General features: G+C 46.5%; 1 protein-coding gene and 1 long non-coding RNA gene across 2 annotated transcripts; both read left to right on the forward strand.

The window, feature by feature from the left end:
- Window positions 1-4525: 4525 nt before the first annotated feature.
- Window positions 4526-8048, forward strand: LOC311032197 (uncharacterized protein; the record flags this gene model as incomplete). Its single annotated transcript, XM_084038835.1, has 4 exons — window positions 4526-4552; window positions 4748-4885; window positions 7551-7645; window positions 7798-8048. 4 exons carry the CDS (start codon window positions 4526-4528, stop codon window positions 7922-7924), a joined length of 387 nt encoding a protein of 128 aa, XP_083894961.1. The 3' UTR covers window positions 7925-8048.
- An 872-nt stretch (window positions 8049-8920) lies between these two features.
- Window positions 8921-10197, forward strand: LOC311032114. Its single transcript, XR_014599158.1, has 3 exons — window positions 8921-9022; window positions 9256-9329; window positions 9847-10197. It is a non-coding gene; the product is annotated as an uncharacterized lncRNA (long non-coding RNA).
- The last annotated feature ends 385 nt before the right edge of the window (window positions 10198-10582 follow it).

A 10582-nucleotide genomic window follows, 5' to 3' on the forward strand; every position in this document is an offset into this window, starting at 1 on the left:
AACAAACATCTGAACATCTGTGTGGTGTTTAGGACATTTTATGAGTTCTGAATGAGTTTTTAAGGAAAATAAATACAACTAGCTTTGTTGTTGCTCTTCATCATGTTCTAAGTGTGCTGACGTTTATTGATCTTAGCTGGATATTGATTAGATAAAAATAGTTTATTCATACTGAAATGTTTGGTCAAGTTTGAAGTCGTGTTACTTTCTAGAAAGCTGGTTTAAGCGTTTATGTTTTTGATATTTCTGTCCATTTATTCTTACTATTACAACAGTTTATGCTTTAAGCTGTTTTACCATTTATGCACCCGTTAGCAAGTTTAACAATTTATCCATCAGGTCACTTTTAGACATCTATTTCAACCATTTATACTTCACTATTTCAACTGTGTATCTATTATTTCTACTAACTGTTTCAACTTTTTATCCATTATTATGATTAGAAATCTATGTCAACGATTTAACCATGACATGTAGATGACTGTTCAGACCCACAAACAGGTGTTGGATAGGATTCATCCATTAGTGAAAGCAGCGTCATGGTGGCCTGGAGCCAATCAGCTGACTCACTATGTAGATTTATTTTTGGAAGTCATTTTTTCCAAATAGACGTCCTCAGCAAACTCTCAACGGTATTTTAGGAAGAGTTTCTGAGACATGAGTTATGACTTACTGATCTGCATCCAAGCTGAAAACGAGTTTCATCACTAAAGTCGATGAAGGAGGTTCCTTTTAGCGCCCACACAGGATGCAGCAGCTCGGACCACGACAGTCTGATCAGATTATGTCGGCATCTTTCCAGTGGACTGTTTCTAGTCCTGTCAGATCAGGTTCAGTCTGCAGCCTGTTGTGAACCACATCTGATTGCTATTTATTGCCTCGTGGTCTGATTCTTCCACCGATATGGAAACTGATACACCAGGCTGACATTTGCTGCTCATTACAATTTGCATATGGTTCTGTCCTTTTGATGATTGTTGGACAGCAGACATTTTGTCCTGTTATAGATGTTATGAATGGAGCAACGGCATCATTAATGAGTGTGATCAATCCCCCCCCCCCTTCCCAGTAGAAGATGGTTTGATGTCCTGTCACAGTGTCAAAAATACATGACGATATACAAGAACATGAAAATACATTATGAGAATATGAGAAAAAAAACATGAAATGTGTCTGTTTTGGAATGCCCAAGCACACGCGCGCACACACGCAAGAACGCACGCGCGTCACTCATTGTCGTGGAAACAGAATAAAATTGAACAATGACGGTCAGAGCTGGTATAAAAGAGCTGTCGGCCATTTTGCGTTCTCTTTTCGCACTTGATCTTGACACGACTTGGTGAAACCGTAGAGTGGACCCAAACAGTAGAGAGTTTCAAGCAAAAGACCCCAAAACAGCAGAGAGTTTTACACCGCCGAAGAAGAAGGACCTGAAGACGTCTTTATTCGGAAACCAGAGGATCGTAGACAGCGACTGCGGGGAAGAAGAGGCCGACGAAGGCCCTCCGGGCTGCGGATCCAGAGGCAGCCCCAGGGCCCAGATCTGAACCGCGGGATGCGGGTAAGACAACTTTGTTGGTTATTTCGTTTTACTTGTTGATTCATCCCTTAAAGACGCTAAAAGCGCCCAAAGTCAGAAATCAGTGTCACTTTTGGAGTTTGACGGTGAACAACAGTTCACATCAGTTCACGAGGACTGGTGGGAAAACCGACATTTGGTGAAAGCAGACACTCGCTCCAGGATGTCTTCAATGTAATATTTGTGGGACAGAATGTGTTAAATATGGCGGAGGAGCCGTGGAGTGTTGTTTGGTCGGAAAGTTGTGTTGTTTTGGTTTGAAGGCGTCAAATCTTCCACATCTTCCATGGAGATTTATGAACAAAGATGGCGCCGGTCCATATTTCATAAAATGCTCAACATGGGTTTTAGTGGAAATGACGGAAGTGTGACGTCGGCCCGGACAGTTCGGTAAAGTTGGAAATATATTTACATTTTCAAACTTCCGGGATCAATAAATCTGAAGTGAAGTTATGAGTGGAGTTATTGATCTTTGTTACAGCGTCTTACTCTTGTCTTGTGCGCATAGAGATCAATGTTCTCCGTCCAGCTCGGAGGAGCTTATTTATGTAAGAAATGGGGGTTTTGGTCCTTATAGCTCGTAGTCTATGATATTAATGTGGGACAGAGGCATCATTTGTGTTTGAAAAACGTGTCACTTCCGATTTATTGATCCCGGAAGTTTGAATCTGTGAATATATTTCCTACTTTACCGAAGTGGCCGGATGACGTCCACCGAGTTGTGCGTCGTTGCTTGTTGCTCTTCTGTCTTCGAGGAACCAGAGAGATCTGTTAACAAGCGCTGCAACCTGTTGCTCATTATAAATCACCGAGCCCAATGATCCAAAGAAAGTGTCGGTGGAATCAGCTCATCCAGCAGATTCACATGGTTTTCATTGATTTGAATGAACTATTTCTAGAAATGTGTTTTTGGCTGCTTTTGACTGTGACTTTTAAGAGTTGGTGGTGACAATTTATATTTCAGGATGTGAGTATTTTCTTCCAGAAAGTCCTTTTATGATGTAAATGTTGACGGTATTTTCATTTTTAAATGCAACAAAAGCTTAAAGGTTGTGTTTGTTACTGTCCTTAGACCGTTGGGCGCGTCACCTGGACTTCCGTCCTGCTGCCGGACGGAAGGCTGATCCTGAGGAGGGTCCCGGCTCCCGCCTCCTCCAGCAGCTCCTTGGGGAGCTCATCACCCAGGTTTTCCCCTCCCAAACCTTTTTCCACAGGTTTCCCTGCGACCCTCTTCTCTCTCTCCTCTTCCTCTTCCTCTTCAAGCTCCTCTCCTACCTGCTCCCTTGCCTCCTCACCCCCCAGCCCCCCCTTTTGTTTTTCCCCTATCTCCCCCCTCGCCCCCTTCTCCGAACTCCCCCCTATGTTCTCCCCCTTGCCCCCCATTACCTACTTTGGCTCATCCTCGAGCTCCTCCCCCAGCCCCCCCTTTTGTTCTTCCCCTATCTCCCCCCTTGACCCCTTCTCTGAGCTCCACCCCATTCTCTCCCCCGTTCCCCCCCGAACCAACTCTCCTTGGTCCTCGAGCTCCTACCCCGGCTCCTCCCCCAGCCCCCCCTTTTGTTCTTCCCCTATCTCCCCCCTTGACCCCTTCTCTGAGCTCCATCCCATTCTCTCCCCCGTTCCCCCCCGAACCAACTCTTCCCCAAGCTCCTCCCCCGGCTCCCCCTTTTGTTCTTCCCCTATCTCCCCCCTCGACCCCTTCTCTGAGCTCCACCCCATTCTCTCCCCCGTTCCCTCCCAAAGCAGCTTTCCTTCTACCTCAAGCTCCTCCCCCAGCACCTCCTCATGTTCTTCCTCCTTCTCCCCCCTCAGGCTCTTCCCTGGTCTCTCCCCCATGCTCTGCCCCGTGCCTGAAAAGGAGTCCCGGACTCCTCTAGCTCGTGATCCTCCAATGAAGATCACTCTTAGAACAGCATTAGCTAGTTTAGCTGCGACAGCCTCAGCCCCTAGCTCGACACCTGTCTCCTCCACCTCACAGCCCCTAGATAGTCTCAGAGAATTTAGGCGGATCTCAGCGGGCCCGGAGCTAAAGTGGGTTAGGAACATGCGGGCCCTTTTGCGAGAGAGGAAACAACAGCTTAGCGTAGGGCGTAAAAGAGCTGCTGGACAGCTGGGAGGCAGCCCTCCTAAGAAGCGCCAGCTGTTAGAGTTTGATAGTTTGTTTTGGGAAACCCACTTAGAGGCCATGCTTCAATAACAAAATGGCTTGTAATGTCCCGTCCTGTCCTGTTCTGTCCTGTCCTGTCCTGTTCTGTCCCATCCTGTCCTGTTCTGTCCCGTCCTGTCCCGTCCCGTCCTGTTCTGTCCTGTTCTGTTCTGTCCTGTCCCAACCTGTTCTGTCCTGTCCCAACCTGTTCTGTCCTGTCCCGTCCTGTCCTGTCCTGTGATGTTGTGTCCTGTCCTGTCCTGTCGTGTCCTGTCCTGTCCTGTTCTGTCCTGTCCCAACCTGTTCTGTCCTGTCCCGTCCTGTCCTGTCCTGTTCTGTCCTGTCCCAACCTGTCCTGTTCTGTCCTGTCCCGTCCTGTCCTGTGATGTTGTGTCCTGTCGTGTGATGTCCTGTCCTGTGATGTCCTGTCCCAACCTGTCCTGTTCTGTCCCGTCCTGTCCTGTCCTGTCCCGTCCTGTGATGTCCTGTCCTGTCCTGTGATGTTTTGTTCTGTCCTGTCCTGTGATGTCCTCTCCTGTCCTGTGATGTCCTCCTGTGATGTTTTGTCCTGTCCTGTGATGTTTTGTTCTGTCCTGTGATGTCCTGTCCTGTCCTGATATGTCCTGTCGTGTGATGTCCTGTCGTGTGATGTCCTGTCGTGTGATGTCCTGTCCTGTTCTGTCCTGTCGTGTGATGTCCTGCTCTGTCCTGTCTTGTACTGTTCTGGACATCGCAGGCCATTACAGGACAGGGCAGGACACAACTGATCAGATGTCACGTGTGTCCTTTGTTGAGCCGTTATGTCCCGTCCAAACAGGACAAATGAGGTAAGTAAGAATGTCCCTCCTAGTGGATTCTAGTCGGGGTCCATTCAACAGGTAATAGTGTCCTCTGTGGTGGACTTGAAGGATCAAAAGGTGAGTTGGACAGCTACACAATGTATGATTTGTATTCTTTATGCACCTGGCCTTGAAACTAATTACATTAATTTTGTATGCAGGATTCCATTTGATTGTCTTCAGTACTGCCTTGGACCCAAATTGGAAAGAAGACCCAGAGGACCCTCAGGACCCCCAGGACCCTCAGGACCCCCAGGACCCTCAGGACCAGACCACAGAGACGAGGGAAGCAATGCCTTGATCCTGAAATGGAAGAACCAGGTAAGGTATAACTGTATTAAGCTGCTTTTATTATTATTATTATTAGGGCCCGAGCGCCGACAACGTCGGGCTGCGAAGCCCTATTGTTATTCGAATGTTTATTATTATTATTTTATCACAAGTTCGACCTGCGTTTTGGGGGTGTTCGCCTGAAAAGAAACGAACGCAAATTGGAGTGTCTATAGGGTCTGGCGAAAAATTTGAGAATTTGGCGTCTTCGCATTCACCCACGAAAAAGTTGCTCGCTAGCGCCACCTAGAGTGGAGAATCGCCAGCCCCGCCACACCGTAACTCCGATTGACATGAAACTTTGCACACATGTGCAAACATGTCTCCTCTACAATAAATCCTCTTGGAGTACCAAAGTCCGCCTAGAAAAATTTTCCGCCATCTTGGATTTTATGAAAAACAGGACGTTGCGCATTTCTCGGACACCGTTGGTCCGATTTGGACGAAATTCGGTACGCATACTCTTTAGACCTAGCTATGGATATGGTCCGAAAGTGTTTTGAAAATATGCATTTAATCAGGAGATATCGGCCAATGAACATTAGAGGGTGTGGCTACCAAAATGCAATTAGCATAACTCTATAACCTTTGCCCCTAAAATTACGAAACTCGAAACCTATGTTGACATCGCTTGAAAGAACATGTATGTCAAGTTTCATCTAAATGGAGTCATATTTGCCACTTCGAAAAAATCCCAAATATTGCCAGCTATGCCTGTTTTTGGCTGTTTTTGCCCTTTCACAGGGGTCACGCTAAATCAAAAACTGATTATACCGTTGATCCGATCGATACCAAAATTGGATATGTTGTTGGAAAGGCCTTACGGACAAAAAGTATGCCAAACATATCCATAATATTTAGGGGCGTGGCCACGGCGACGCCTTGACTGCGCTACTATTTTCATCCTTCGCCATTGGCATCAAAGCTGTTATAACTTCACCGTTTCTTCTCCCATCTGCTCCAAAATATTCATGCTTGTCAACAGTCACGTCCTGAACACAACTGCACTGCAATTTTAACTGACAGGTAGAGCGCCACCTAATGGCAAAATGAAATGTGACCGATTTTATGCCCATCTTCTGAGCAACAGCCCCCCCTCTAGGTAGGGCGTACACGCATGAATCATTTTTTCCTAGATAGCCCAAGTGCAGCTGTACAAAAAAGCCTCTTGGACCCACCGCCTCAAGTCATGATAAAGTAGGTAAAAAAAAGTTTTTAGCCAAGTGTGTAAATCAGCCAGGTTTTCACTCAATCTTCACTCGGGGAGCATAGAGGGGAGAGACACAGGCGCACAGCGACCACCAGATGGAGTCAGAGATCTATCAGTGACACATGGAGATCTGTGAATCTCACATGCAGCTCAATCTGCCTCACAGCAGATCAACAGCCATGCCACTTTTAATTCCTTTTTTTTAATTCCTCTCATTACAGCCTGGACACAAAGGGAGGAGGAGAGATGACACACATCTCCACATGCACCTCACACAGCTGTCAGTTGAACTCTGCCATAAACATAATAACTTCAGTGTTTCTTCTCTGATCTGCTCCAAACTTTGCACACTTGATTAGAGTTCCTTCCTGAACACATCTGCACTTTGATATTCACTCACAGTCAGAGCGCCACCTACTGGCCACAGGAAATGTCATTGATTTTGTGAATTTTTCCAAGTTAAAGCCACACCTGATTTTTTTTATAACTAATTCCTCTCATCTCACCTTGCAAGGAGGACACAGGGAGAGGAGGAGAGGTCACACTAGGGGGAGGAGGAGAGATGTCAGGAAGGCATGAACATGTGTGTGAGCTCTGTGACTGAAATGTAGTTTCACTTTGGATCACACCAGATCAACAGTCATGCCACTTTTAATTCCTTTTTTTAAATTCCTCTCATTTCAGCCTGGACACAGAGAGGAGGAGAGATGACACACTTTACATGCATCTCACACTGCTGTCAGCTGAACTCTGTCATTAACATCCATAATGTTATAACTTCAGTGTTTGTTCTCTGATCTGCTCCAAACTTTGCACACTTGATTAGAGTTCCTTCCTGAACACATCTGCACTTTGATATTCACTCTGTCAGAGCGCCACCTACTGGTGACAGGAAATGTCATTGATTTAGTCACTTTTTCCAAGTTAAAGCCACACCTGATTTTTTTTACAACTAATTCCTCTCATCTCACCTTGCAAGGAGGACACAGGGAGAGGAGGAGGAGAGGTCACACTAGGGGGAGGAGGAGAGATGTCAGGAAGGCATGAACATGTGTGTATGTGACAGACAGATGGCTTTAAATGTCAATCGCTTGTGTCTAAACTCGCGCCACGAGGAGGTGGCTGCTGCACAGGTAGGCGGCTGCCACGCGTGTGAATGCAGGCACTCCACGACCGCACGTGACAGACGGATGCCTTTCGGTGTCCATCGCTTGTGTCTCGACTTGCGCCAGGAGAGGCGGCCGCGCCAACGGCAGCGTCCACGACACTGCCCTGTGACCGCAGGCACTCCACGACCGCATATAAGCTCGGGCCCGTCACGATACTGCTCGCAGTTTTAATTATTATTATTATTATTATGCTTGATCTAATACATTTACCTTTGTTTTCTTCATGAAGTCAATTTAAGAAATCAATGAAATGTTTTTTTTTTCATTCATAAAGAAGCCAAAGGATGAGAAAGATGAGCAAGCGCCCAGAGATGAAGATGAGGGAAGCGACGTGTCCACAGAGAACATGGACGAGCACAGCGAGGCATCAAAGTATGTGAACTTGATTATGTTGCAGTGACTTTATGTGAGCACACGTCTGTAAAATGTCTCTCTAGATACTGTAAGTTTCCTCCAGAATATAATAGCGTTGCTCCCCACTGCTGCTCTAAGTGTTTTCTGTTCTTCTTGTCCTTTCTCTTCAGGTCCATCAGGTCCAGGTCTATGAAGTCTGTCTGTCTCCTCACCAGCAGCAAAGCAGCAGAGCGTCTAAGCTCCAGAGAAGATGCTCTCCTCCAGAGACGTGTCCAGACTTCTGCTTATGAGAGCTGAGCAAACAGCTGACCAGTCGGCAGAGAGCATTCTGGGAAGTGCCAGCTGAAAGACATCTCCAGTGTCTACAGTACATCATCAGACCACCCAAACAGTTCCTCCAATAAAAAGACAAAAGTCTGTCTACGTTTACGATTGGTCTCTGTCTTTAATGTTGGATGTAAAAGAAAGATAGAAGCTGAAAACATGGAGTGGACTCAAACGTGTAAAATCATTGTTCTCAGTCACTTTGCTGCAGTTATCAAATTCAAATAGTTTCACATCACATCATCATGGAATCAGTCTGGAACCACTTTGAGTAACTTCTATATAGAAACAACCTTAGAATGTATTCTAAACATACATCCTACAGATATCATAAAGCCCTCAGATAACTTCAGATAGCAGTGAAACAGCACCATCTTGTGGTGGCCGTGTGTTGCTATAAGTCCAACCAGAAGCCTCCGTAAACACTGTTGTCACGGTGTGTTACCTTTCCAGCTAATCGGCCCTGAACCCTAGTTGGGAGCACGCTGTGGATGCTAACGTGACCTTTGCTCGTTCTGCTGGTGACCCGCATTTCTAGTGTCCGGGTGACACGACCAGAAGAATGACAGGAGAGATCCTTCACCATCCAACCAGAGGCTTTCATTGAGTCGTCTACAAGAGGACAAACGCTGCAGTCTTGTGAGGCTGTAATCTTGAGCTCATCTAATACACTTCTGCTGGCTAACAACACTCATTTGTACATCAACTTCACCGGCTGCAGCGAGGGAGCAGCGGCTTCTCACATCCACACACATCCAGGGGGACTACGCTTCCCATCACACCTCACCTCACATACAGGTACGCAGGTTACCCATAAGGCCGGCAACACTACCCCCACCCTGGATGATAATTACATCCCTAATATCACTCCAGCATTAATACACTGCTGAAATATTCCCCATGAAACCACATTTCCCACAGTCCATGAAGGGGTCCTCTCCCAGTGAGAGAACTTAAAGGCGAGGATGGGTAAAGGAATATCCAACAGAAGTCCATTGAACACACCGTGTGTCCTTCGTCCATAAAGGGAGCTGAGTGTCCATAACATAACATACTTCTGCAGACTGAAAGGTTCAATACTGCTAATGCAGCGTTTAGCTCTGGCGTCGTTTGACATCACCCTGTGGTTTTCTCTTGTTTTGATGTAGTTTTCCATTTACACACATACCCCTCTACTGGAATATCACTTAACGTGCAAATATGGAATCATGTAATGCAGAAAGTATTGAGATTACTCTACAGTTTACCATCTTAGACCGACACATAGAAAACAATTTCTGGAGCTTTTTCCCTCCTCATCCTAGAGGGGCGCTGTATCGGCCAAAACCCCAGCGCAGGCATCTGAGGAGGGCAGCGTTGGGCGTACAGCCAGCCTCAGGTAAAGTGGCGGTCTCACAATGCTCAGTGACCGACACAGTCACCAAGCAGGTCTGGTGCACTGCGGACCCTCCTCCGTCTCAGTAGAGCTCAAAGGTGGGCCAACAGTCTGCTCCCCGACAGGATCCTGGGTCCCAGCCTCATCCAGTTGAGGCTGAGGGAGGATGTCAGGAGGCCGGCGGCCGCTCGGTCAAGACGGTGGCGAAGAGAAGACACCCTGCGGTGATTCAAGTTTAACATCAAAGTCAAAGAAAAGCCACAAACCCGGAGAGGAATGCTATCTGTAGTGAGCTCAATCTAAGACCCTCTTGGGTTCTTGGCCTCCTAAACACCGCCTGTGAAGGGTCTCCTCCAAGAAGTTTGTAAACAAAGTCATGGCTGGGATCAACTCGTACCCAAAGTGACATCTGAAAAATGGCTCAATGGAGCAATGGACTTCTGATCTTGTCAAGTAGAACGCTGCATTAAGCCAATACACTTTGGGAAACCAGTTCATGCCCAACGACATCATTTTTCAGATGCAGCTACGGCTACGGTCCAGTCAGCTACCTTCCACCAACTAACAAAAGAGGAGAGGTCACCATCCCAAGAATGGAACTGACAGCTGCTATGTTGTCAGTCAAAGTGGACAAAATGCTCAGAGCAGAATTGCAGTTGCTACTGAAAAAATCAGTTTTTTGGACTGATAGTCAAGCAGTAATCAAGTACATTGCAAATGAGTCAACAGTCAGAGATAACACAAATGTATCAGGATGGAAGGATGTGGAGACCACGTTAAATCCAGCTGACGATGCATCGAGGACTAAGTGCTGGAAGATTTGTGGATGGAAAAAGACTTTCCTGTTGAGGCCAGCCAGTGAACGGCCAAATGCACCATGAAATCCCAGCACTTAATCCAGATGACCCTGAGGTCAAAGTCAGGTTGGTTGTTTTGAAGGAAACAGAGACCCTACCACCCAGCTGCTCTCTGATGCCTCCTGTTGGCTGAAGAAAGGCTGTGGCATCATGGGTATTAAAGTTAAAAAGGCTCTTAGAATCTCACGCAAAACAGAAAAAGGAAAAGGAATCCTGTGTCGACCGCCCGTACACAAGATCACAAAGTAAAGTGACTAACTCAGGCTTTTTTTCAGCTTTTTACTCATGAAGATATTTTTATAATTATCCTCATAATGGAAATTCACCACGATCATCTTATTGTGAGTTCATGATGGAGGATTTTCCCATTCCTAATCTGGGGTATAGTTGCTCTTTAAA

This window comes from Eutrigla gurnardus, assembly GCF_963514095.1.
Source record: "Eutrigla gurnardus genome assembly, chromosome: 21".
Taxonomy (NCBI): Eukaryota; Metazoa; Chordata; class Actinopteri; order Perciformes; family Triglidae; genus Eutrigla; species Eutrigla gurnardus.